General features: G+C 37.5%; 3 protein-coding genes and 1 long non-coding RNA gene across 9 annotated transcripts; 3 read left to right on the top strand and 1 right to left on the bottom strand.

Moving 5' to 3' along the window:
- Positions 1 to 187: 187 nt before the first annotated feature.
- On the bottom strand, positions 188 to 9,859 carry LOC113098069 (kinesin-like protein KIF23). Of its 5 annotated transcripts, none has more exons than XM_026263048.1 (24): positions 9,756 to 9,859; positions 9,254 to 9,320; positions 9,049 to 9,177; positions 8,095 to 8,200; positions 7,853 to 7,989; positions 7,656 to 7,768; positions 7,403 to 7,570; positions 7,054 to 7,098; positions 6,689 to 6,801; positions 6,462 to 6,583; positions 5,707 to 5,809; positions 5,536 to 5,615; positions 5,332 to 5,451; positions 5,082 to 5,241; positions 4,767 to 4,928; positions 4,512 to 4,678; positions 2,933 to 3,106; positions 2,650 to 2,832; positions 2,102 to 2,401; positions 1,367 to 1,600; positions 1,197 to 1,285; positions 1,023 to 1,098; positions 807 to 877; positions 188 to 711 (listed from the first exon to the last, which is right to left on the bottom strand). In XM_026263048.1, the coding sequence occupies exons 1-24, from the start codon at positions 9,767 to 9,769 to the stop codon at positions 696 to 698; spliced, it is 2,949 nt and encodes a 982-aa protein (XP_026118833.1). In that variant the 5' UTR covers positions 9,770 to 9,859; the 3' UTR covers positions 188 to 695. The 5 variants fall into 5 exon arrangements, with proteins under 5 accessions (XP_026118833.1, XP_026118834.1, XP_026118836.1 ...); XM_026263049.1 differs by having other exon boundaries at positions 2,129 to 2,401; XM_026263051.1 differs by lacking the exon at positions 2,102 to 2,401.
- A 124-nt stretch (positions 9,860 to 9,983) lies between these two features.
- LOC113098071 (uncharacterized) lies at positions 9,984 to 11,133 on the top strand. The gene is made up of 3 exons (XR_003288952.1): positions 9,984 to 10,146; positions 10,243 to 10,431; positions 10,765 to 11,133. It is a non-coding gene; the product is annotated as an uncharacterized LOC113098071 (long non-coding RNA).
- A 1,718-nt stretch (positions 11,134 to 12,851) lies between these two features.
- Positions 12,852 to 17,249, top strand: LOC113098072 (kelch repeat and BTB domain-containing protein 4-like). 2 transcript variants are annotated; one of them, XM_026263055.1, is made up of 5 exons: positions 12,852 to 12,930; positions 13,257 to 13,919; positions 14,015 to 14,156; positions 14,261 to 14,367; positions 15,175 to 17,249. In XM_026263055.1, exons 2-5 carry the CDS (start codon positions 13,458 to 13,460, stop codon positions 16,033 to 16,035), a joined length of 1,572 nt encoding a protein of 523 aa, XP_026118840.1. In that variant the 5' UTR covers positions 12,852 to 12,930; positions 13,257 to 13,457; the 3' UTR covers positions 16,036 to 17,249. The 2 variants fall into 2 exon arrangements, with proteins under 2 accessions (XP_026118840.1, XP_026118839.1); XM_026263054.1 differs by having other exon boundaries at positions 12,869 to 13,919.
- Positions 17,250 to 17,517: 268 nt separating this feature from the next.
- Positions 17,518 to 25,699, top strand: LOC113098073 (43 kDa receptor-associated protein of the synapse-like). Its single transcript, XM_026263056.1, has 8 exons — positions 17,518 to 18,692; positions 19,544 to 19,882; positions 21,348 to 21,506; positions 22,368 to 22,466; positions 22,908 to 23,030; positions 23,382 to 23,435; positions 23,603 to 23,802; positions 23,880 to 25,699. The coding sequence occupies exons 1-8, from the start codon at positions 18,468 to 18,470 to the stop codon at positions 23,950 to 23,952; spliced, it is 1,272 nt and encodes a 423-aa protein (XP_026118841.1). The 5' UTR covers positions 17,518 to 18,467; the 3' UTR covers positions 23,953 to 25,699.
- The last annotated feature ends 2,097 nt before the right edge of the window (positions 25,700 to 27,796 follow it).

Here is a 27,796-nt window from a genome sequence, read left to right as displayed (position 1 = left end):
AGACAAAACAATAATACTACCCCATGGGCGGCTTGGAGGATAAAATAATAAAAAACCTGAGCGCTATATTTTAAACACTGCTGCCATCTACTGCTTTCTTATAGAACCACATTGATGCTCAGAGGACTACATTACAAATGGACAAAAATGAAAAACTAAAAATAATGCACTATATAAAACAAACAAGTATATCAAATGCTGTTTATTAACAGTTTTGTCTGCAGCAATATCACTCAAGTGAAACTACATGGAAAGAGTGCTTTTCCAAGGTGCTGCCTACTAAAGTCATGAAAATGACTTTTACTAAAGGATTTTTAAAGAAACACCAGCAAATGCTTTGACAGTCCTAACTGCCCAAATGAAAGAGAGTATACATTAATATAAAAAAAAAGAATAAAAAAATACACATAAATACCTAATGTGCTTGAGACAGTTAGAAAACAAAACATTTGTAACACTTTGTTTTTGAAACCCACACAGACCCACACTTACACCGGATGTGAATTTTACATGGCAACACCCTTATAGAAAATGCAGTACAAAAACAGCTTTGGTGAACTTGTGTAGTCTTCTATAAAAATAATTTCCATAAAAGCATTTTAAAAAGTTAAATAAAGTGAATTTGCTATTGCACACAGTGATGAAGAGGCTTCGAGAGGAAAGGACTCTGCTGTGACGGCAATACAAGAGCAATCTCAAGGCTTTCTGCGTCTACAAAATAAAATGGGAGGCACATTTTTTTAAAAGCTAGTTTTTCACCAGTATGACTGGAGACAAGTGAAACTGTACGGAAATAAAAAGCTTACTTTGGATATCCGTGATGTTGGTATCCAGGTCCTAGGTTTGAGCCAGCTCTCATCTCCACAGCCACAGAGCACTAGAGAATAAAGACAAGTTAGGAAACAAACATTTATATCATAAAATATATAAAAACGCACCCCCATTCAAAATACCAAATAAAGTAGTTGTCGACCTTTTAATATGGGCATTTAAAGTGTGCAGAGAGGATATCAGTATTTTACCCGTGTCTCCACATCAGTCCAGCTTCCTTCCGTAGGCTCACCATCCGGGCCACTCTCTGATGATCGTCTCTTACGGCTACAATAAAAAAACACAACAATACACAGCATTCACTATGAGAATTAGAAATAATACATGCTAACAAGTTTGAATTGTATTGGTGGTCATACAATTACCTCGATGCAATAGGGTTTTCCTGCTTGAGCGTTTCAATATCCGTGAACTGAACAGACTGTCCTCCACCTCTAGTTTTGAACACTTCACCCTGATATTGAGCCAAAAAAACAACATCTTTAGTTTCAGCTGACAACTGAAACCACCCAGACCACTAGAAAAAGTAAACTACCTTGATTAGCTTGGTCTGAATTTCTCCATCTGATGCAACCTCCTGGTGTGTCAGAACATACTTGTCACACTTGGACAGAGCTTTCTCATTGGGAGCGTTCACTTTGATGGAATTGGGGATGTTTGGCTGCAGGACTGTATCCAGGTCCACATTAGTGTTGGGTTTATGATCAACCCACCTCTCCCCACCTGCGGAGTGTGAGCGCCTGTGTAGAGGCCGAACCGGCGGCCCGGTCTATTCAATTAAAACACAAGCACAGTATGACAAATAGAAGGCGGTCCTTAAACGTGCTGAAGTGTTAGTGTGTTAGTCAAGCACTAAAGAAGCACAAACTAAACATACCAAGCTGTTGAGAGGAAAGAAAAAAGCTGAAGAGATGTTCCCATTCAAACAAGCTCTTTTCAGTATGCGGTAAATGTTGACACTTTCAACTCTTACAAAACCTATGACATCATTCAGCTGTTTTTCATACACTTTAGACAAGTTAAATTAGGCGCAGGAGTAAGAGATGACATTGAGAAGATGAAAACTCAAATTTAATTGTGTAAAAGTGCAAAACAAAGCCATTACATGGTTAAAATGAGCAGCACATAATTCCTTATTTTACACATAGATCTTCTTGGTAATAATTAGTGCAGCTCAGAAAGATCAAAATGTCTACATTAGGCTACAATTAATCTATATTAGTGTCTTGTTGAAGCTTTACCTATAACAACAGCAAGATACTCTACTGACCCAGTGACCCGTTTCCTCTAGATCTACCTCTGCTGGCTGGACAGGCACCTCTCTGGCCCAGCACCTGCCTCTCCTCCTTCTAAGACTGTCGGGAAGGCCCTGAGCTCTCTTCCTATTGTCTGGAGGTGACTGGCTACCCTGCCTACGAGAGTGCGGGACACCCTGCTCCCACTCAGAGATGCAGGAGGCCACAGACACACTGCCTGGTCTGGGGAAGTGGGGATCTGGCCTGATCGTCTGAGAGAAGTAATATATGGGCTCCAGAGAGGAGAGGGATGACTGAGAGCCATTGTAGGGAGACTGTAAGCGACATGAGATTAGTACACACATGGTTTGCATGCAACACACACCAGTACATTAAAAACAGCATTAATGGTATTAAAAACAGGTGGGAATCTATATTTTTAAAAAAAGTGCACAGGGTAATTATACACACAGACACAGAGCATAGCAGGCCATGAATGGACATTAAAGATGAGGTTTGTGGATTAGGTTAGGCATAAATCTCAGGGTCAGGCGGTCTAGAAACGCATGTCAGTTAAACGTACAGGAACAGGGGACGGGGAAGCAGATCTCTTGGCAGGCACTTTGTCCTTTTCTCTGGAGGGCCGCTGTGGCTCCCGGTTCTCCGACTTTCCCTCAGTCACAATGGCTTTGAGCTGTTTGAGTTTCTCATCCTTCACCCACAGTTTATTCTGCATTTCCAGCTGCTTGGCATTTACCCGCCTCTCCTGTAGAGAACAAAAACAAATTTTGCATGTATCACACCGCTGACAAATGAGAAAAAAAAAAAGGTTTTCACATATATGGTCAATGGGAAGACACACTCACACACTCCTTCTCCCACTTGAGCTTGGCGTCCGTTACGATGCCCTGCATGCGTGATTCCATGCGTCTCTTTTCAGACATTTCCCTCTGCAGCCTCTGTTCTCTGCTCTCCAGTTCCTGCTGTAGAGATCGTTTGTCCTCCTCATAGATGTTGGTGGTCTTCTGTAGAATGTCAATCTGCATATAGAGTAACGTATTGAAGATTGCATTACTGATATGCCTGTTGCGATAAATGACTTATTGTGATTATTTGATCTAACCACCACCATAGTGCTTTTTATAAGGCATATATATAGGGGAGTTTGTTGTTGTGTTGTTTTGCACACAAAGAAAGATTAATAAAGGTTTTTATTCTTCTCATGATTCTGAAATCAAACTTGTAATCAGCGGTAAGGGGCATGTCTGCTCATGATGGGGACAACAGAGAGAGAGCACTTAGGCGGACATTAGCTGAACCGAAGGACGACAAAGATAGAGATGGAAAACATCTGTGGAACAAAAGGCTTATGAGAAGGCAAAAAGTAGGGCCTGTGTAAATTTCAGATCAGCTTTTCAGCGCTGGAGAGAACTCAAGAAACGGGAAGGCCTGCGATCGGACACCAAGGTTGCTTTTTTCTTCGCAAGATGAATAACATTGGTTTTGCATTGTTTCACAGAATTAATATATGCTGGCTTTTGCTTGAATATACTTGTGTGTCATGTTCGCTTGTTTGTTTGATCCGCAATCGTACCATCATTCCCTTCAGCTATGATAAAGACTCTAGAAGCCTGGAGTGTCAATTCTAATGGATTCACATGTTTCAAAATCCAGTTCTTAAGCAGTGTTATCAATCCAGTTCCTCGTGTCGCCCTCCATCTCTCTCCCTCAATCTCTCATTCAGATCACAAGCTCAGCTCAAACAATGAACCGTTCCATTTATACACTTATTTTTGCATAACTATGAATAGCATTATACATGGATGTGTGTGTGGTTGAATTAAACTGCACAGGTTCTGCATGATCCTCTTCACTAATATCCTCTGCCTCTCAATCGGGTTCAAACTTAGAAGCATTATATAGATGACGCCATTGTTAACAATACAACCAGAGAACATGCCGTTGAGGTGAGGGGGGAGATGTAGAGACTAGAGGCGTTTTAGCTAATCACAACAAACTGGACTAGCTAACCAATCAGAGACTATTGTGTATTTGAGGGTGGGGCTTCATAAAAGCAAGAAATGATCAGCGCACTTTTAAGAAGGCATAGAATGGTGTGGAATAAAGGTAAATTATGTGGAAAATAATGTTGTAGTTTTTTTTTTAACAAAACATTAACATGTTAGACTGAACCCCATTAACACAATCAAGCCTAGGGGAAAAAATAAATTAATATAAAAAAAGTCGACCGCCCCCAGCAGTGATTTACAAGAAAAATGTAAAACACTACACATGTATTCTACTGTCACTTTTGATCAATTTAATGTGATGTGAAAAAAGTGTGATGTGATGTGTTAAAGTGGGGGGAAAAACCTATTTGAAAACTATTGTAGGTCTTTCCTTTTTTTTTTTTTTTTTATCCTAACTCCAGGATGGTGCAAATACCTTGTACTCCAACATTTTGGATTTCTTTTCCAGACGATCAATCTCATTCTTCTGGTTTTGGATCATTTTGTCCTTTTCACCAAGCCGGCCACGTTGCTCTTGGATGAAGTTCTCCTTAGAGAGAAGGTTGCTGTCCTGCTCTTGAAGCACAGACTTCAGCATGTTGGCTGAAACCGAATAACCACCAGAAATTTGAAAATAATATTGCATTTAAAAGACCACTTAAACAGCTCTGTATAAAAGTGATGATTTTACCAGTTTTATTGTACTCCTCAACCATCATCCGTCGAAACTTGTGTCTCTTCTCCAGGGCTTCAATGAGTCTAGGAAGTGTAACATCATCGTTAGGGCCAGAGATCTCACAGGGAGGAAGTGGAGGGAATGACTGAAGCAGCTGGTTCAATACTGTTGGAGAATCTGTAACAGAACACGTCACATGATTGACATTAACAAAAAAATAAACAAACAGTATGAGACTTTCGGATGAAATTCAGCATCTTTAAATGCACATTTTTTTAATGTTAATGCACATTATGAGAGAGAATAACATGCAAGCACACACACAAATACCTCCATCTAAAGGACCACCACGTTCTTCCAGCCTGCGGGTAAGCTCCTCTTTAAAGGCCTGGTTTCTCTGTCGGCGACCAGCGGCAAAGCCACAGATGGGCCTGTCAACAGGCCGGGCCACTTCAACCTCCTGAGTCATCTCAGCAAAGCGCATCACCAGCTACGCACAGATAAGAAACCAATAGGTCAGTGCAACTACTATAAATCTGAAGTAGAACAATTCACCTTTTGACCTGTTAATATTGCTTACCAAGGTCTCCTCATAATCATCAGCTTTTGGATTTACACACACGACCATCCTAACTTTGCCTTCCCCATCAAAGTAGTTCTTGAATAGATGGGTCACTTTGGAGTCTCTGTAAGGAACCATCTGAGGACAAAAGTCAAGAGAGCCTATAATGTTTCTATTCATTTTGAACCAGTTCTATGGTCAGTTTATCTCTCATATACATACCTTGTTTGTGCCACACATCTGATTCTCCCTCAGTACCTCAATACATGTGCGCAGAGTCATTAAAGATTGATTGATGTTGCCTGTGAGAAAACCACCCATATGGTCTTTATATAACACATAACCTAGAAATCCAGACGGTAATAAAATTAGTTATTTGTGCTGCTGCCTGACCTGCTTCACGGAGACGGCTGCCCTCTGCTCGGGTTCGGCTGGTGCGTTCACTGCCAGCCAGATCCACCAGACACAACTGGCTCACATTTACCTGACTTTTATCCTGTAAAAGGAACAACAAATCGTTAAGCACTGGTCAGTGGTTCCACTGTCATAATTGAGAGCCTAACATCTCCACATGCAGGGCCAAAACGTTATTCATCCTTGCTTTAGACCAAATTCGGAAGTTTAGCATTCATGCATTTTTTTTTTTTACGAAACCTCAATATGAATAAAGCAGTTTAATCCAAGCTTTCCACAAAGTTAAAATTACTTTCTATGAAGAGACTTAATTTATGAATTTATTCACATAAGAGCATTAATCAGTGCACAGAGCACATCAAATATGGCAAAGGGAAGCCAATCTTGTGCATCATGCAAACAGATGATGCTGTTACGGAGTCAGTTTCAGTGGAATACACTTAAAATGGAGAGACAGAAACCATTCAGGTTTAATTAAAAATATGTACTATAACTATTTCTTTAACATCTCATAAATAATTTAACACACTGTAAATGAATCAAACAGAAATCATTCCAATGCTTTATCGGACTTAACTTTGACAAACTAGGGTACAGTTTTTGCACTAAACTTTTGACACTTCATATGTATCTGAATAACAAAGGTTAACCTAAAAATGTATATTTTTAGTTACATAATGTTTACAACGATTTCATTCCAAAAAAGTCTTGAAGTCATTAGAATTCACTCTGACCTGAAGCACATTGTCTCCATCTGCATCCAGAGGTGCTTGTGCCAATTTAATAATGAACACACTGTGAGAACGGCTGGATTCACGGTTCAGTTGTGTGTTTGCAATCCTGCGCTTCTTCTGACCTATGTTCAGAAATAAAGGATCTCATACTACAATAGCTTTGTGCACCACCTACAAAAAGCCATTCTTTATATATATTTAAAAAAATTTTATCTACATCAGTTTACCTCTCCAAAAGACTTCAAAAGCTTCCTCTGTTGACTTGACCTCAACCTCAGTGCACCCGGCCACATACATGTTGTGATTTTGATCTTCACGCAGTATTTTGGATTGGGGTGGTCTGAAATGTGAAATACAGTATGATAACATTTCTGTAACTACAGAGTAGGCAACAAAGCTCAATCTCTGCATGGGCGCCTACCAGCAAGTAAAACAAAAGCACAAGACAGACAGCCAAGACAAAGCGGATACAGACAGCCTAGAAGCACTTGAAAGCTCACAACAGGATGCACAGAACAGATACACAAAGGAAGGAATATCATTTTCAAAAGGCAGCAAGTCCATCTATGAATGGATTTCACTGGCCACGTACATGAACTCAGTGTTGTTTTTCAGAGGTGTGCCTGCACCATTCCACCTAATGGAAAAACAAAATACATTTATCTATAAACTAAGTGCATAGATATTACTAAAAAAAAAAATATGAATGGACCTAAACCTAAATCAGCTTTGTGTCGATTGTCAAAAGTAAATATTTAAGTAAAAAGTATTAGTTACCCACAAATTGGTTCTACTGACACAACCAATCAAACTAGATCCAAGTTTGTATATAGACTAATGTTCAAAAGTTTGGGGTCGATACATTTTTTTTTTTTAAGGCTCTTATGCTGAAAAAGGCTGCATTTATTGAATCAAAAATACAACAAAAACAGCAAACTTACTTGGGCTTTATCGGGTCAAAGGGAGTCTCTTCCAGGAGATCATAGATGTAGTTGTTGTAAATCTCAATGTAAGAGACAAAGACACTGTAGCTGCTATCTTCATCCACTCCACCCGCCTTACAAGCCTCGTCTGGACTGATCATGTCAGCAAACTCGGGGTCAAATCGCCTACAAAAACACAACAGGATATAAATTCATTAGATTTCATTTGAAACAGATTAAGCAATTTGTAACTTTAATTACTTGAATTAACCTTGCTGTTGGAGTCTTTGGTACAGATGTCTGGCTGTCTCGCTTCTGTCGGTCCAAGAGCGCGTCGATCTGATTCTGCACCTCCATGCCATTTTTATCATCAGGCTTGAAAACCTGATGAGGGAAACATCAAGAAAGCTCAAAGATGGAAAATTCATTTTACATAATGGAATAAAAGTACTTGATGAATCTGCTTACATATCTCTTGGCCTGGTAGGGGCTAATGCTGTTGAAGATCATGTCGAGTGAACGTGGAAGCAGCCCACCTTGACCAGGTGAGCCAGTCATTGTGTAGGTTTTACCGCTGCCAGTGACACCATAGGTGAACAAAAGACCTAGTTTAAAAATAAAACTGCTCTCAGTCGGAGTTTTTTTTGTTGTTGTTGTTTTTAATAGCAATGATCATCATCATCAACAAGCAAACAGAAAAGTATATTTACCATTTTTACAGTGAATGAGGTCTTCTACTAGAGGTTTGGCAACATCTTCAAATAATTCCATCTGGGACGTTTTAATTCCAAACACTTTTTTGAAGGAATATTGTGTCTAAAAGACAATTATAGTTCATCCAAGTTAAAGGGATCATACTATATCAATATGTAAATTAACATCCTGGAAACAAACAATGAGTTATGTAGCAATACACCAAAAGTATAAAGTACAATACTCTGAATTATTTTACTAAAAAAATTTGTCTTTAATACCGCTGTTCCCAACCACAACAATATAGAAATAAACATAACTTCTACTGTACATGCACAGATTAAACTGATGTTCTTCCTCAGTATTTTGTGTTGCTTTCCAGTACAAATGTCTAAAGATTCTTAAATCAAAATGTTCAATTCCTCAGAAAACAAGGCTTCATCTCGATTTTGCATCTGCAAATTTTAATGCCACAACTTTACGTATTTAAGACTTAAGGGCTGTTCACACCAAAGACAATAAAGGTCAAGATAATAAAAGACAGTTAAAAAAATAATAATTCTCAATATTAAAGAATATCAGAGTCCAAACCACATCTATAATGATAAAGCCACAGAGAAACAATATCATTGGAATCACTTTCAGGATGATTTTTCCAGCTGATGAACTATAAAAACTGACAACCAATCAGAATTAACAGGCAGCACCCAAAAATTAATACAGACTCAAAACAGCAAACAAGTCATACGGACCACGTTTATGGTGCTTTTGTCACTTTTTAAGCTGGGCAAATCTAATACTCTTAAACTTTCAAGATATAGAAAAGTGCAACCATTACAAAATTCACCTTTGTGTTGCACAGAAGAAAAGGCCAAACAGAATTGGAGAGATATGACAATTCCTAACAAAATTAGAAGAAATCTGTATTTAAATAATCATAATTGGCTAAATGAGAGCAGACAGGCACTCACCTCTTTGAATTCACCATTTCTGTTGGCTTTGAGCCCATCAGGGGCATGTAGCTGAATGGTGGTGTTACTTATAACCTCAATGCAGCATTCCTCATCCTCTTCACCCAGTGGCCGCACGCGACAATACACCTGCCAAACACGTACCGAATTAATATACCGATCATGATCGCCATTAGCCTAAAGTAAACAAAAGGTTACAACATACTCCAACAGGGTCCTTCTGGCTGTTGGAAGGCTTTTTTGGAGGAGGGCGGCGGGGGGTCTTGCCCTTCCTGTTTCAAACGGAAAAATGTATTCATCACTCAACTAACAAGTATTGTTCAAATAAAACGAGCAAGGTTGAAACAGAATCTTGATAATCTATAAACTTTCGAAGTTATGATAGGAAATCTGCTCTTTACTTCAATGATTTTAACCATTAACAAAATAACGAAACGGTAGTTGATAATAAAATGGATTAAAAAAAAATTAACTATTGATATAAACAGAAAACAAAATATATTAAACGGGATTATGAACTGAGCCTGAAGTACAAACAATGGATTATTAATGGTAAGTAAACGCGACGCTAATGTTAACAAATGTCTGTTAAAACCACTCAAAGAATTCCATTTGAAAACAGACTCGCTTATGTGTTAATAAAAGGGCCTTTAAAATTTCGTTATCGCGTTAATATAACGGCAGTAGAATATGTATTAAATACTTACGCTTGCCTAATCATGTTAGGGTGTTTTGGTTTAATTCCGCGACGCCGTTGCCTTCTTGTCCGTAAACAAAATTCGAAGTTCAAACGTTGCCTCCACTGCGTCAGAAACTGATTTTTCAAATTTGACCAATCAGCGAGCTCAGCCACGCCGTAGACAACCGGATGTCCCGCCCTAAGCTCCGCCTGATATTCTTCTTCTTTCGGTTTTAACGGCCGTTTGCATCCTTAACGTTGCTTTACTGCCATCTTTTGGTTCTAGTTATTTCCCGTATACCTCAGTCATCATATTATTGTCATGATGAATCCCGTTTTAGTCAGAAAGCAAATCAAATATTTCATTCCTTGTTCACTCCTACTGCAGTCCATTATATACTTTACTTTACTTTAATATGGTAATATTATATGCCCTGTTGCCTATGCACTGTTCAATTTGTGCAAGAGCCCTCCAACTACAAACATTACAGTAACAGCTCTTTCTTGTGTTATAGTGTCTGCAAGAGTCTTTTGTAGCTCACTTGGAACCTACAAGCTTCACCGCACAGCAAGTCCCTTTGATCGGAGAGTCACTTGCCTGGAATGCCATCCAACCCATCCCACCACTGTTGCAGTGGGCTCCAAGAGTGGAAACATCATCCTGTGGGATTATGATATGCTGAATAAAATAACTTTCATAAGGGGTGAGATAAAGCTGAATTGAAGTGAAGAATATACTGTTTAAAAAGTATTGGACACTTCCTAGTTGAATTTGCAAACATGACTCAGGAAAGTGAAGTTGCTTTTGCAAAAGATTTTAGCGTAATTTGTTTGCAGATTCAATTTCTCTATCAAAGTTTAATATGTATCTAATGAAATGACATGCATACAATTTAGGTGTCAATGAAGTGTCCAAATACTTTTGGGATTTCAGCAATATCAAATTATTGTGATATTTATACTGTTTTCCTCTGCAGTATAATTTACTGATATACACAGCTTCCTCACTTAAAAATAAATAAATTAATGCATAACAGTTTGATCTGGAACCGAGAGGACACGCTAAGCAGTGTTAATCCGAAACAGACAATGGAGAAAGTGGAGGACAGTGAAAGCAGACCTGGAACCTCCAGATCCCAGCTTTGCACTCTGCAGCATACGAATAGAGACAGAAGAGCAGCTGCTGATGATGCCAAGCTCAAGAAAGAGACCAAGTCAAAGACCAAGAGCAAGACAGAATGCAAGACCTCAAAAGCGAAGAAAAAGTGAGAGAGAATACACTGAGATTTTAGATACTAAAGGTCTCAGGCTCATGTCAAAATGTAAATCCTGGAACAACAACTTGTTTTTGGTTACCTTTTATAGGGCTTAAAATATGTATATTCTGATCAAAATAAACTTTTGTGTTTTTTTTCAGCAACATCTTCATGTTATGTGTATTTATTTGTGTAATAAGAGGTTCATATTCTTAACTGTTCTTTGAGTCATATAAACCAGGTACAAATAATCAGGATGTTTCTTAAAATTATGTTTATTTAACAAAGTTCTGGAGGAACACGTTCAGATGATCTACCCAATTAGCACGAGAGAAGCCGTATATATATATATATATATATATATATATATATATATATTTAGTCGACTTAATCTCTGTGTCTTGACAGTTTTTCAGAATCCCTCATTTGACTTTTCTTATATGGGCGGGGAGTACTCTGGGTTCGGGCCAAACTCTGAGCTCAGAGTACTCCCCTCGGATAGTACACCAAATATGCACACTCTTCATCTGATTTTCTGAAGTGTGAACTCATGAATCAATGGTATGTTTATTGCTAGTTAAGACTTGCATAGCTGAATGAAAGCAACATTTGCAAAACAACCAAGAATATCCATCCAGGCCTGTTGCTCTGATTTCATGTCTGGTATGTTGAATATATAGTCCTGAGGAGGAGGATCTCAAAGCGGGCCTGAGTGAAAGACTTGTCTTGCTCTTTCAGCATAGCCAGTAACTTCTCCATTGCAGACACAGTCTTTGGGAGACTGTCGTTTATGAGAGATATGAATACTCCCCCTCGTTGCATAGATACAATTTCTTGATTCGTCATGACATTATTGTCGATTTCAATTTCCAGTCCTCTCCATAAGAACAAGGATTTAAAAAAAATTAAAAATAGTGAGGTGATCTGTATGGTATCCTGTCAAAATGATGTGGTGATGGGAAAAATGAGCAATAGTTTGCTTGCAAGACATTTATTTATTTATTTAAATATTGTGTTCAAACCTGCCTTCACTCACAACAGCACTGATATTTTTTTCTTCCACCTCATATTAAAAATGTATTTAGGAAATGCTATGTTTCTGAGAGTGAATGCAAAGTTTTTTGGGAAACAACATTTTTTGTGAGTAAATGCAAATTTTCTTGGAGAAACCAAAAGTTTTGCTTGAAAATTCAGAAAATATAATATAATTACATGATTATTATTTTTTAAATCATTCTATCTTATTTTTCCTGTCACCATGTGCCCTTCAGGGCTTCATAGAGTTGTTTCCTCTGCATTTTTCTATTTGCAATTTGCTCAAATAGTTCTAGAGTGTGAGAAATTATTAAATATCCCATGTAGTCTCTCAATACAGTGTTATAAAAACTGCACGCATAACAATTATGTACAAATTATACATTTTGGACAAATTTGAAATTAAATTTAGAATAAATTTCTGCATAACATTTTATGTAAATCTATAAAGTCTATCAAGTTTTAAATCAAAAAGGTCATAAACGTGTCAGAGTGTATTTTAGAGAAATGTTATCATTCCAGTGACACACTACCATAGGCTGTAGATTTTAACTGATCTTTGGAATCAGTGTTTTCCCTAGTGAATTTGATTAATGTACATTAATACATGGTCAAATTAATTGTGGCTTGTAGTGCATATTATGGCTATACCTCCTTACCTCAAACATCAGGTTAGCAGCACTTATAGATCTGATAAACAATGGATGCGAGTCCTTCGTGCAGAACAGCTGAAACATCTGCATGACAGCATACAGACCCACATAAACGGAATTCCCGTTTCAGTCCTATATATATATGCATTGCGATGACAGGCCTTCAACACTCGAGCGCAGCAGAGAGTCACGTAAACGCGGTGACGTCAATTCGAAAAACGTTGTTTACTTCCTGAGGCTCACAAGCACTCTTCTGGTGGTATGGAAAAAATTTAAGACATGCTAACATTTATAAACGATAACGCGCATGTGCTGTCTACAGTTTTACATCTGACACGTTGTTTTCTCCAGCGTTCGACTGTAGATTCATTAGGATGGTGAAAGTTACCCAGACATTAATCTAGATGGCTTAAGTTAGCATTAGCTGCACAGCTGGACAGTTTATCATAGATGGACATAGTTTGACTGAGCGAATTGCTTAGCCCTTTCTTTACGCTGATTTAAGTACCAAGCTTCTGGTGGAACCGTATCATTGCAAAATCATTATAAACATCCGATTAAACTGTATGAATTTTTTTTGTGTAGATGGCAAGCAGCAGTTTCATTTATAAATAAATCTACATATGGCTGGCTTTACATCAGTCTGACAGAGAGTTATATCCCAAGGCAAATCCCATCCTGCCTGTCAGCAATTAAGACTACATGACTGTACCCATCTGAAAGACATCTGACCCAGTAAGTCGTTCATCTAGTATTCAGGTGAAGCTGCTTTGGATTAAAGGTGCCATGGAGTCTGGTGAAGACGGGGGTTACAGTGTTGGAGGTCCATCAGGGGATGAAAACTACTTCCAGGGCTACACATTCACAGACCGCTCCCATTCCAGTCGTGTTGTGAAGAGCATCATGGACTTGTGTCTGGAGGATGGGTTGTTTGCAGACGTCACCATCACTGTGGACAGCAAACAGTTCCAGCTTCACCGCCTGGTGCTCTCGGCACAGAGCTGCTTCTTCAGGTCCATGTTCACCTCTAACCTTAGAGAAGCGTTTGATCGTAATATTGAGCTGAAGGATGTCAGTGCACCAGTCTTCCAGTCTTTGGTAGACTACATCTACCATGGGACCATCAAACTAAAGGTTGAAGATCTGCAGGACACTTATGAGATGGCTGATATGTATCAGCTCACTGCCCTGTTTGAGGAGTGCTCTCGCTTCCTGTCACGAACTGTGGATATCAAGAACTGCCTCCAGGTTAAACCTTTGGTTTTATGAACTAAAATACAGAAAGAATGCTTTGATAATAGTCAGCTGAATTCGTAGAAAACTGTTGACCACATTTATTTCAGGTGATGTGGTTGGCGGACAGACACAGTGACCAGGAGTTGCATACAGCTGCCAAGCACTGTGCGAAGATTCACCTGATTCAGCTGCACCAGACAGAAGAGTTCCTGAACTTGCCATTGTGCCTTCTCGTGGATATCATTAAAGGTGAATGAATGGCTAATTAGTTTCACTTTAGAAGAGAAATTTTGAGTAGACAGAGTCAAGAAATAATGTTAACTTGTGTCTGTAATTTGCGTCTGCTTCTTTAGATGGTGTGCCAAGCTCACAAAATCCAACTGCAGCTATTAACTCTTGGATAAATCACAACAAAGTCGAACGAGAGGAATATTCTGATATGCTTCTAGACAGCCTAAAGGTCAGTATTACACAATATTTTAAGCAATAATTTACCTTTAATGCTCTATTGATATTCTGTATTCTTTAGATTTAAACATATTCAGGGCTCATATGCTTTAGTTATATATTTACAAAGGTTTCTTTATTTATTGATTTTCTTTCACTGGCTCATTCAGGTCTGTAGTCTGAAGTTTTTTACTCATCCTCCGAAAATTTTTACTGGTTCTAACACAAAAAAAAGTATAAATTGAATTGAATTTGAATGATATATAAATACATATAATTGTAAATGTATAACATTTGCATTTTTAAAATAATGTATAATATTTAGATTTATGAATTTCTATTTCCTTACATACATTTTAATCAATTGTTAATTAATTTATTTTATTTTTTGCAAAGACAATTCACAATTACAGCTAACATTTATATCGTTATTATAATTTTACAAGAAACTCCATAAATTCCTAAACACTTTATTGGAAAATTATGGCATACATCAGTGTTCCTCAATACGGGGAGAGAAAAATGTTTGGCCCACACTGATCTCAAATAACGTGGCATTAAAATTCAAACGCTGCATCAGAAAGCGTCATTTACTTGCAAATGTTTTCCTGCTTTTTCCTACTTTGTGGTACTATCAGAAATCATTCTTGAAACTTCCAGATAATCTATGTTAACCAGCTAGATTATTTCACCTCGCTGATCTCTTTAAAATATTGACAAAGCAGGTGTTGACACAGCTGTTGTATTAGTATAATATTAGTATAATTCATGCATGCATGCATTAGTATAATATTGTTTGCATGACTTTGTTGTGTTTTAGGAGATTGGTGAAAAGGTGCACATATACTTAATTGGGAAGGAAGACACACGCACACACTCATTGGCAGTGTCTCTTCATTGTGATGAGGATGACGCTATCAGTATCAGTGGCCAAAACAGCTTGTGTCACCAGATTACAGCTGCCTGCAAGCATGGGGCTGATCTATATGTTGTAGGAGGCTCCATACCACGACGCATGTGGAAATGCAACATGCACACCATGGACTGGGAGCGCTGCGCCCCTCTGCCCCGGGACCGTCTGCACCACACGTTAGTGTCTGTGTCCACAGAGGATGCCATATACTCATTGGGAGGCAAGACCCTCCAGGACACTCTCTCCAACGCTGTCATTTACTACACAGTACAGGACAACATATGGAAAGAGACCACTCAGCTAGACACAGCCGTGTCAGGTGCAGCCGGAGTCAATCTGGGAGGCACCATTTACCTTTTGGGTGGGGAGGAAAATGACATGGACTTCTTTACCAAACCGTCTCGACTTATCCAGTGCTTTGACACGGCCACACAGAAGTGTCAGACCAAGCCCTACATGCTGCCCTTTGCCGGATGCATGCATGCCACTGCCCATAAGGACCTTATCTTTGTGGTGGCAGAGGGCGACTCTCTGGTGTGCTATAACCCACTGCTGGACAGCTTCACTCGACTGCGCTTCCCTGAAGTGTGGAGCTGCGTGCCATCTCTATGGAAAGTGGCCAGCTGCAACGGATGCATCTACGTTTTTAGGGACAAATGCAAGAAAGGTGATGCAAACACTCTGAAGTTGAATCCTGCCACATCGGTCGTCTCAGTAATCAAGGGGATCAAAATCCTCCTCACAAACTGGCAGTTTGTTTTGGCCTGAGATGTTCACGTGATGCATTGGATCATGATAAATTTACTATGGTGATATCAATTACAGTCTGTGATATTGATTGAATAGACAGCACTCGTGTAGAAGTTGTTACTGTGGTACAGTGGTACAAGCTTTATAATGTCATGCGAAGTGTTACACAGTAGAGCAACGTAAAGTGTTAATGAAGGCCAAATGTAATGTGTGATGTTTGTCATTTGCAGTTGACCATTGAAGTTTGTCAAGCTTTGGTGAAACCTTCCAACATGCTTTTCATTTGGATTTCAACAAGGAATTTATATTTCAATTTCTTTTTAATCTGTTAACATTCCACGACATGTTATCTTTAATCTAAATCCACGAAAACTAATCTGTACGTAGCACTTACTGAATTAGCTGAATATATCTGCAATGTATACAGTTGTGAACTGGATATAAGGACTACCTTCTAATGAGTGAAAATGTGCAATGTCTGCCAGCAAATTCTGAAAGTAAGGAAATGTTTTCAGATTGACAATGCAAAATATCGTCAAGACCGCTGACAAAAATATTTTAGTACTATTGTCAAGGGCCATTTAAGTAACATTCATAATGAAAGTTTGCAAGATATTCTCATTGCATCTATCTCAAAGTATTTTCTCTGTTGTCACCTCAGACCTCTGTTTCTCAGTGGTTTGTGACTGGACAACTGTTTACATTTTACATCATCATGCAGTATATGAAGAAGCACTCCATTTTTTTGTCTGCCAGAGACACAAGTTAGCTTATTTTTGTTGACTTTTGTGGCTGGTTCTGAATATTGTTAGTCAGTGATTTTGCTTTTGAAGTCATAGACCAAGAAATGAAACGTGTATTGTTCTACTCTGTATTTTTGGTTGAACTTTTCTCTTGAAAGCTAAAAAATAAGTTATGTATTTCATGTTCAACAGTTACAATAATGTCACCCTCACCTCCTTGTCATTCCAAACCTGTATGACTGTCTTTCTTCTGTAAAAAGCACAAACATATTTTGAAGAATGTCTGTGTTTTTGTCCATACACTGAAAGTAAGTGGAGTCCAATGCTGTTTTGAATCATTCTTCAAAAATGTTCTTTTGTGTTTCGCAGAAGAAAAGTCATACTTGTTTGGTCAAACATGAGTGAGTTAATTATGGCAATTAAATTTTTTGTGTGAACTATATCAGGAGACATCACCCTAAAACACAATAAACGATTTGTAAAAAAGTGTTTTTCTTTTTCTCACTAGTAGACTTGACCGCTAAAAAGCACAGGCTTCACAAGTATTTATTTCAAGCGATATATTTCGGTTTCCCCGTAATGTGCTGAGGCAGTGTGTTAGCGTTTCAGGAATTGTGTTATAACAAAGACATGACTTACAACCACTAGATGTTTATCTTTGGAAAGATAAGGCATCTTGTGAATGGCAAGGCGGTAAATACTCCCTATTTGTATCCATGAAGCTGGGTTTAAAGGGGGCAGGAAGGGCTGAAGAAAGCCAGGTTCAGTAAAGAACCCGACAATTCGATCCCATTGATGTGTTTCAAGAAGCAGCGGTACTGTAACTCAAGACAAATACCATGTCAGAGTTTGTGAACTATTCTAAGCATCAGTTGCTGACACCGAGGCTGGGGGGCTGGGAGGTGGCACACCAAGCGGCTTAACAAAGCCCACCCACAGGAACTGCCACCCTCTTTGTGGACCGTTGACTCCCTCTGCTTCACCGTTGTGAAATTTCTGGCTGTTTTTAGACTTGTTCACATGATGTCCAAACCTCTGTAGCTCGGGACTGAATACTTCCTAAAGTTTGGTGCTTGAGCCTCTTGACGGTGTGTGGATGTAGAGGTGAACAGCACTGCTCATGGTTTGAAGATCGACGGATAACCGTCTTTTATGACCTTGGATCTTTTCAGAGGCTGAAGCTGGATTCCAGCAGAGACACGTGGTCCAGAGTGACAAGGCCATCTGCTGTAGCGCCAGCACTGCAGTGAGAGGGAGGCAGGGGAAAGATGAAGGGCTGTTTTGGGGTGGGGGGTGAGTGTACAGAGAATTCCTCCCCCTTGGGTGCAGAGGGAGTAGATATTCTGGGAGATCATTGCCAGCACCTTGGATTGAGACTTATTTCTTTAGTGTCTCTTTTTATTTTTTACTTCAGCCTTCTTTCTAGGCTTTCTGGAGCGACTGAGGTTGGGTCTTTAATATCAAGAGATAATGGTTTTGTGATTCTTATGTTTTCAAAGTGATGAGCAATGGAAATCTGGACTCTGAAGACGTTGAAAGCAGTGGATCCAGTTTCTTTAACATTTCTTTGCCCTCTAAGCTGAGAGTTGTGGATCTTGACGGAAGTGGGTGGATTTTTGCTAACACGTCTTTTGTTTTGGTGAGTTGACGGTGAAAGACAAAAAACGGTACGCTTGTGCTTCCCCAGAGGGCCGAAGAGCCAAGCAGATGGTTATTTTTATGAGGGATTTTGTAGCAGAAATGGGTCAGGACCAAACCAAACAGCAGATTGAGAAGGGACTGAAGCTTTATCAGGCAAATGACACAGAAAAGGCTTTATATGTCTGGATGAAAGTTTTAAGGAAGACAACTGATCCTGGGGGGAAATTTCGAGTTTTAGGTTGTCTGATCACAGCACATTCGGAAATGGGAAAATACAAGGAGATGCTACAGGTAAGAGCCAATTAAGCAGTCATCCTCCTGCTTCCTTACATTAATATTGTTTCACTTTTTGTAAAAAAGTTGATTTATATGTATTCAATTAACAGAAATGGAGTGGAGTGAACCTAAAGGGTTGTTTTTATGTTGTTCCAAACTCGTATGACTTGATTTCTTCTGCGGAAAACAAAAACGAGGACAATTTTGAAAACTAAAAAACTGTTGTGTCTGTATAATGAAAGTCAGTTGGGTTGAAAACAACATTGGACCCGGCTGACTTTTTTATGTTCCACAGAAGAAACAGGTTTGACACAAAATGAGGTTGAGTAAATGAACTATTCTTTTAAAGATTGATATCTGCTATATAATATTCATATGATTTGCACTAATTTGTCTGTAACCTCCGTGACGAAGATTTCTGATGTACTGAAATGTATACCAATTCGAATAATGTGGAACATGCATATAATATGTAACTTCCATAGTTAAATGGAGGGTAAGGAGAGACGCATGCAATATGATCCTCAGCACCGAGCATCTTGTTGACATAAACCTCTTTGCAGAGGGACCTGCTTTCCCGAGTTCAGCAAAGACTTCATTTGCACTATGCTGTGTTTAAACAACTGTAGCTCTCGCATAATAATAATAAAGCTGGCTTGATATCTGTTGTGGTATGAAGACCATTTTAATTAAAAAATGTTGTCTTGTCTAGCATTATATCAGGTTGCAACAGGATGGTGAACACCAGAACTTTTTTTTTATTTTAAATGCTTACTATGTGTAGTTTTTGATATCTGTGAAATAGTTTTATCAATGAAATCATTCTTGTTGTTTTATGTCCCCATGTACATGCAATCATCCATTAGTACTCCCTAGCTCAGATAAACACAGCCAGAGAGATGGAGGACCCGGACTACCTGACGGAGGGCTACTTGAATCTGGCGCGCAGCAATGAGAAGCTTTGTGAATTCCAGAAGACGGTCTCATATTGTGAGACCTGCTTAAACATGCAGGGCACCACTGTTAGCCTACAGCTCAACGGGCAAGTGTGTTTGAGCATGGGCAATGCCTACCTGGGCCTGAGCGTTTTCCAAAAGGCTTTAGTGAGCTATGAGAAGGCCCTGCGATATGCTCACAACAACGATGACAAGATGCTGGAGTGCCGGGTCTGCTGTAGTTTGGGCAACTTCTACATCCAGCTTAAGGTATCAAAACTAAAACCAACTTAAGTTTAGAGAAAAAACCTTGCCACCACTCTTGTTTCGCTTGTGACAAACCTATTAATTACTATTACACATTTTACAATAATAGTGAAGTCATCAGACCTAAGAAATAACATAAAAAATCTTATACTTAAGCTTCTTTTAAATCTGTCACAACTCTGTGTAGATTAAAGCTTTGTACACACGTTCTCTAAACCAACTTCAATAGGTGCGTTCTAGGATGTTACAACAGGATACCCGTTGGCTACTTTTTCTTTATTCTTAACTCAAAATTAGAACTAAATTGATATAATTAAATAGTTTTGAATGGAAATCATTTGCACTAGGGACTAGCCTTTAGCCTTTAGATCAGGCTTGAGATCTACTGGTACTACTGTTCAAAAGTCTGAGGTTGGTGAGATTTATTTATGTTTTAGAAAGAAGTTTCTTTCTAAAGAGACTTTTATCCCTGTGTTGCAAAGTTGCATTTTCAGCAGCCATTTCTCCAGTCTTCAGTTTCACATGATCCTTAAGAAATCCCTCTAATATTCTGATTGGGTTATCAATGTTGAAAACAGCTGTGCTGGTTAATATTCTTGTGGAAACCGTGATTCTTTTTAAAAAGATATTAACGAATGGAAATTTCAAAAGAACAGCATTTATTTGAAATAGAAATCATTTACAAGTCTTTACTGTGACTTTGGATCAATTTGATCAAAAATGATTCCTTGCTGAATAGAATGATTAATTTCTTTGAAAAAACATTTTACTGACCCCAAACTTTTGAACTGTATATATTTACTAAAGCAAACCCAAAGTATCCCCATTGTCTTTCAAAGACTGTACTGTATATTAAGTATTTGTTTAATGCCCCTTTGGCCTCCAGTCATTTAAAGTCTATTAGTGACAGAGTAAAGCAGTTTTTACATGACTAACAAACTGCCTACATGTTACGTACAATATATCCAATGTTTAGATGTAGGCATTTGTACTCACCTTGACACCAGAGATTTGAAGAGAGCAAATTCGCTGGATTCCCAGTAATGCCTTCTGTAATAAGTATGTGATGGAGAGGCATGCAGAGAATGTCAGAACTACTAGGAGCAATAATAAGAAAGCCTCTTTTAGCAGTAGCAGAGATATATCTCCCTGCCACAAGGGAAATGACAACTTTGAGTGGTTGGTTACTCTGAGCACTCTGATTTACATACTCTTATATTCATATGTATTTCATATTATTATTATGTATTTTAAATTAAGCATTTATGCATTGACCTTAAATATCATATATATCAGTCAGACTTCTTCTAGAATTGTTGAGTAATTTCTGGAAATTTTCACTAATATTTGGTAGCTGTTTTGTATCAACGTTCTATAAATACCATACATGATACATTAGATTTCCTATGTTCAGCTTGTTTTATGCTTCTAATAAGTGTCCATATCTGCGTATTTTGTGCTTTTGCAGGATTATGAGAAAGCTCTCTTCTTTCCTTGCAAAGCAGCTGAACTGGTGAACGACTATGGTAAGGGATGGAGTCTCAAGTACCGTGCCATGAGCCAGTATCATATGTCAGTGGCCTACAGGAAGCTGATGCGCTTAGCAGATGCAATGGAATGCTGTGAGGTACAAACATCTAATTATGATACGTCAACCATTTTTAAATGACTAATGAAGGTGCATATATGTTGTACTGTCCGCCAAAAACAAAAAAGCCAATCTTAATTTGGAAACAGCTTGTGTCAATGGTCACCTGGAGGAATTTAAGGCACCATCATTTAAATCCCCCAGGATGTTGCATGTTGATCATATTTATCAGTCCCTTTGGTGTAACCCTGGCCTCTGGCTGTCTGCTGCTCGAGCCACGGCACAACTGACAGGTGCAGTTATTTGTAGGACTAGCTGTGCCAGCCCCCTCAACCAGCCCCCTTTACTATGGCTGATAAAAATACGCCAGTCCATCCTGCTGAGGTGCTGTCTGAGAGGAGTGTTAATGAAGAGCAGAGCTTTCCCTTAGCCTCTCCCTAATGACGAGGAGAGAAATATCACACTCAGTCATTGCTTTGGACTGTGAGCTTCACAATGTCCTGTCTGCAAGATTGATTTACAGACATCCTACAGACGTCCTAACTTTTTGAATTGAAAAAATAATTGATAACTGAATATTAAAATGATTTCTGAAGGACGATAATCATTGGAGTGCTGAAAATTCACATTTGCCATCATAGGAATAAATTGCATTTTAAAATATATTAAAATACAAAAGAGTTGTTTAAATTGCAATGTTTCACAATAGTGCCGTTCTTACTGTATGTTTGATCAAATAAATACATGTGAGAATAACAGACTTTAAAAAAATCGTAGTTATTCCATACTTTTGACTGATCGTATACGTAGTCCTTGTTTGAAAGTAGTTGTGAAACTGTGGAGGACAACACACACTCACACGATTCCTTAAAATATTGGAAATGATCTTATGTCTTTCAGGAATCAATGAAGATTGCATTGCAGCATGGAGATCGGCCCCTTCAGGCATTGTGTCTGCTTAACTTTGCTGATATTCATCGCTGTCAGAAAGATGTTGATGTAAGTTCTACTGCTTTTTTTCAGTGTATTGCTATAACTAGTGCATTTAGCACATAACTGTTATACAAAAAAAAAAAAAAAAAAAATTCACTGTCCCACTTTATTGCAGAATAGTGCTTTACAGTTATGACAAAAATCATAATCATATTTTTTTTTCTTTTAGCATTGAATGTGTCTAGTATATTTTCAATGATAATATTTACATTATTATACAACATTATTGAAGGTTTCAAATTCGAAACAAGTTGCTTATAAATAGCTAGAATTTTCAATGATGCAGAAACTAAATATGCACTATGTAACTGACACTATTCAGAATTAATTGCAGAAGCTTCAGTTCAATTACTCTTGAGAGTTCTATTGCAAAATAGTCAACCAAAAGTGCCATGAGTGTTGTTTATAGCAATAAAGCTTTTCTTTGTGTGGTTACCTTCAATAAAGAAAGCATTCCCTCGCTATGAGTCCTCCATGTGCATAATGTCAGAGACTTGCAACCGCCTTGGACAAGCATCCATCTACGTTGGTGTGGGGAAGTGCTGGATTCTGCAGAAGGAAAATGATAAGGTCAGGAAACTGATTTGATTGTGTAGTTTCCCTTAATGTAAAGATTCTATATTGGCAGCTATAGTTCCACGAAGCTTTAACACCCATAGAACCTTTTCATTAAACAGTTTCCTTAAAATGGAAAAGGTTCTTCAGATTATTAAAATATTCTACACGCTAAGAAAAAAAAGGCTCTTTTAAGAACTATTCACAGAAAGGTTCTTTTGGGAACCTACAATTATTCTTCTATTGCATGAGACACTTTTGAAACTTTTATTTCCTTTATTGTATAGATGAACATTTGTGATCAATGCTTTATATATATTAAATGTCATCAGTTTATGATTATTTTTTTTTTAAATACTGTCACAGGCTTTGGACTCATTGCAAAGAGCACATGATCTGGCCGAGGCGATTGGAAACAAGGTGATTCATTTATTTTAGAATAAGAGAGGAACATTTCGTTTTCAACACTGTTTCTGAAGCAGTGGCGCTTTGATGACATAACGTTAAACCCGGAAGATAAAGACACGCTCTCTAATAATTTTAGCGTTAGCGTTGTATTTGACTATCTCTGTGCACTTCTCTTCCAGCTGTGTATCCTGAAGGTGCACAGTCTGTGTGAAGGCATCTACCGCTGTAAGGAGCAGCAGGAGGAGTTGAGAGAGCAGGTGGTGAAGTTCCTGCAGTGCGTGGAAGAGCTAGAGCTCTACTGTGGCATGTGTGGGGAGTCTATTGGAGAGAAGAACCAGCAGCTGCAGGCATTGCCCTGCTCTCACATTTTCCACCTCAAGTATGTATTTTTTTGTTTATTACTCTCTGTGGCCATCAGCTCCATCATGTCACTTACTCTTCTTTTCTCACATGCAGGTGTCTGCAGACGAACGGCACAAAGGGCTGTCCAAAATGTCATCGTTCCTCAGTTAAGCTGGGTTTTGTATGAGATTACACTCCTGCCTTGGAGAAAACGGCAGAATCCCATCGCAGTGACCCATCTGGAAGCAAATGTTCAAGGGCCTTCTTTCAGGAAGCTTTCTAACTGGACAAACTGAGAGTTTCCGTTATTTCCCTCCTGTCTTTATGGTAACAGGGAATAATGTGGAAATGAAAGGATATGGGAACAGTTCTACACAGAGACGTCATGAAAGACTACAGATATTTCTCTGAACTGATCTTATAATCCTGCATTGGTGTAAGACAGAAACATTAAAAACAGCATTTTGGACCATGCAGCATTGCTGTCCTGTCAGTGAGGACATTCATCAGAGAGGTGAGAGCTTTACATATCACATGTTTTCCTAATGGACATTATTACTCTATTATCACAGCTGAACAAAACAAAATGTATATTTGTAACAATAACTTTCTAAGTTATTTTCATGCAAGTTTCAAGCTCCAGTCATTTTCTACTAGATTGTGTAAATAATTACTAAATGCTACCATCAATGTCATTTTAAAAGGTAAAGGTGTTCTCTGTCAGCGCTGTAAGTTATGCTGAGAGATGCTGTTCTGTTTGAGTTTGTTTGAGGTTTGTTTTGAGATTGTAGTAAACTCAAATGTCTCTAACGGCCTCCTGTTGGTGAATTGTAATATTCTGAAGTAACAGGGGCATGTGTTCAACTTATTAACTTGACCAATTATGAATTTTGTTAATTATTTATAACAGTTATTTATGAATTTTAATAAGGATCTTATACAGTACACACAGCATTGATATGTTTCTGATAACAGCTGAATTAATTTATTTTACCTTAAATCAACAAAATGTGAAAAGCTTTATTCAATACATTTATAGTATGTGCAGGTAGAAGTTTGCTGAAATCAGCTTTAAAACCTTATAAATAATCTCCTTTATTACAAAAGTGCATATGCAATGAACTGTTTATACATTTTTCCCAACCTGTATAGCACTAAACTATGTGAATATGTTTAATCAGAATGGCCCAAAGTTGGTTTTGATCTTTATTTCTTTGTGGGCACTTTCATTTAATTTTTCAATCCGAAATAAATGTAGGCAATTTGCCATATGTATGATTAATTTTAACATATCACCAACATATATGATGATAGATTCTTTGATCATCTGATAAATACTCATATTATTTTGTTAATGGCTATAGCTAACAATTCTCTAACCTTTCATAAAGGCTACATTGATTTCTCACTATTTTACTTTGTAAGGACTTCAGATAGAATCTAAGGTCTTGTGCATGTTTCTTCTGACTCCTACTTTTAGAAGTGGCCCTTCTTTTTTGCCACTTTAATTATTTCATATCTAAATAATAAAAGAAAAATAAAACACATCCAAAGACATTTTGCTATAACTCTCGCCCCAAGCATAGGCATTTGCAACAGAAACATTCACAATGTTTAATGTTGGATGTGATCAGGCATATTCTATGAAATAAATAATAAAAAAACATGATGGAGATTTCTTGTTGAATTTATTAATATATGGGAGCAATATGCAAAAATGCTGCTTATTTATTTCTCTTTTACCATACTTTTATTTTTTATAGTACCCTATTGTAGCTAATCTCCTTGTTTACTAACTGCATGCTGTGTAAAGCGGTTTCACATCCTGGTTGTCAACACTTCATAACTACCTCTCCACATTTGTCACTCACAATACTTGCATGTTTACGCCGTGGAATCTTCTGAAAATGAGACTGAACACATTGTTGAATTGAGAGAAGTCATATATATATATATATATATATATATATATATATATATATATATATATATATATATATATATATATATATATATATATATATATATATATATATATATATATATATATATATATATATATATATATATATATGTTCAATAGACTTTTTCTATTATATTTAATAAAAATGTAATAAAAATGTTTTGGTTTTTTGCAGCTTGTTTTCTGATTAAGCGTCTTTTTAATTAAAAACTCTTCATGAACGAAACACCCAAGTATAATTTCCCATTGAAAGGTCTGTTTTGGGTTTTGTTTCATGTTCTGTCTTTAACGTCTTTTATTTTTATAATTTGATTAATGCTGTATAGGTTTCATGCTTCCCTTGCCCTCATGTATTTTTCCCCTTTGTATGTGTCATGTTCTGATTGGTTGTTATAGTCTTGTGTCTTGTTCCTTGTTACTGTTTGATCATTGGTTGATTCTTGTCACGTGACCCATAGTGTTTGATACAAATAGCCCTCATGTTGCCATTGTCTCTTGTTGTATATTTAATGTATCTAACCTCTTGTTGGTGAGTTTAGTCTGTTCAAGTAAAGTCTGTGTGGATTATGTTTGGATTTTGGATTTCACTCTGTTAAATAAAACTGCACTTGGGTTCTTCAACTTGCTGTTCAGTGGACTACTCATTACAGAATGCATGACCCCAAGCATGAACACATGCTTCGTCTGCCTGTTTTACACATGTAAATGAGAAGTTAATGTGCCTTCTAAAAATCTAATGAACTAAGACATTTTAAATTACCAATTTATATGCTTGATTTATCCCTTCTCATAAAAATGCTGTAGTATAACATTTTCGTTTTTGTGAAAACCTGTATCTGAACTGTAAATCATGTAATTTTATGGCTCAGTACTATGTCACCACAAATATTGTCCAGCCCCACTCATACTGTGTTCATTTTACTTGTGCAGCTCTTAAAATGGGTCATATATTGCCTTACTTTTTTTTTTCAAATTAAATTATTTCCTTCATATTTGTTGATGAGTACTGAAAATATTTCTGATTGACATTTAAAATCCTATCTGATTTTCTAATTTTTTTTATTTTTTTTGGATTTTCTACTTTTTTGGGGGGTGCTTTTTGGTAGGTGTTTTTTTTTTTTTTTTTTTTTTTTTTTGCAAGCTCAGGATCTTAACAAATCTATTAATTGCAAAGTAAATGTATAATTTATTATGTTTTTGCAGTAGCTAATCTAAAGTGAAAACTATTTGCAAATGTTATAAATGTATACTAATCATTAATACCTTCATGAGCAGTCATCTCAATGGTAAAAATTGTCCTAAAAGACCTGAATTTTCCCTAATCACACTTCTTTACTTATCATTTCTTAATCATTTGTTTTTGCAGAAGCCAATCTAAAGTTGAAACTATTCATAATTTGTAAATGTTTATAAACTATGACTAATCATTTACTATATTTGTGGTCATTGGACTTTTATCTAATGTTTGTGTAAAGGGTGGCTGATTAGCTAAATGCTTGCTAAAGGCATAACAGATTGTAATCTTAGTGCAAAAAAAAACAAGTTTTTATCGCCTCAACTACACTCACATTAGTATACTATTCTTCAGTATACCATTAAACAAGATATTCATTTAATTATAAATGATTGTTTCTCCTCTATGCCCCGCCTTCCTGAAACTCCTTGCTTTTTACAAACCTCATCGGACTGAAAAGCGAGGTGTGCTCTGATTGGCCAACTATCCAGTGCTTTGTGATTGGCCGAATACCTCAAGTGTTTGACGGAAATGTTATGTCCCTTGCCATACTGTGATGCGTGTCCCAGTCAGAACACTGACATGACATGACAAAAACAATAAAACCCATTACAAACTAGCCAGTTGTTGCATCCAATTTACTTCACTTCAGAACATTCATTCACAGATTTTCGCTGCACAACATCTTCACACACGGACAAGTATGATATCATATACCTCTGTAAATAAATATAATTTAAATTCACGTCTCGCACACATCAATGCACTTTGAATGGAACATAAACGTTTGCTTCGAAGTGGAATCATGGCTGAATATCCTGTGATGTCCACTTT

The sequence above is a fragment of the Carassius auratus genome, unplaced genomic scaffold (assembly GCF_003368295.1).
Source record: "Carassius auratus strain Wakin unplaced genomic scaffold, ASM336829v1 scaf_tig00216410, whole genome shotgun sequence".
NCBI classification, from domain to species: Eukaryota; Metazoa; Chordata; class Actinopteri; order Cypriniformes; family Cyprinidae; genus Carassius; species Carassius auratus.
This window is presented reverse-complemented; position numbering and strand designations above follow the sequence as displayed.

Excerpts from the sequence above, each read along its gene's own strand:
- LOC113098069 (XM_026263048.1), bottom strand. Across the intron at positions 6,802-7,053 it reads AAAAACAACACTGAGTTCAT|ACCACCCCAATCCAAAATAC; the intron begins GTACGTGGCCAG and ends TTCACATTTCAG. Across the intron at positions 5,810-6,461 it reads ATGGAGACAATGTGCTTCAG|GATAAAAGTCAGGTAAATGT; the intron begins GTCAGAGTGAAT and ends TTCCTTTTACAG.
- LOC113098072 (XM_026263055.1), top strand. The coding sequence starts at position 13,458 with ATGGAGTCTGGTGAAGACGGGGGTTACAGTGTTGGAGGTCCATCAGGG. Across the intron at positions 13,920-14,014 it reads ATATCAAGAACTGCCTCCAG|GTGATGTGGTTGGCGGACAG; the intron begins GTTAAACCTTTG and ends CATTTATTTCAG. Across the intron at positions 14,157-14,260 it reads TCTCGTGGATATCATTAAAG|ATGGTGTGCCAAGCTCACAA; the intron begins GTGAATGAATGG and ends CTGCTTCTTTAG.
- LOC113098073 (XM_026263056.1), top strand. The coding sequence starts at position 18,468 with ATGGTTATTTTTATGAGGGATTTTGTAGCAGAAATGGGTCAGGACCAA. Across the intron at positions 19,883-21,347 it reads ACTTCTACATCCAGCTTAAG|GATTATGAGAAAGCTCTCTT; the intron begins GTATCAAAACTA and ends GTGCTTTTGCAG. Across the intron at positions 23,031-23,381 it reads TGCAGAAGGAAAATGATAAG|GCTTTGGACTCATTGCAAAG; the intron begins GTCAGGAAACTG and ends ATACTGTCACAG.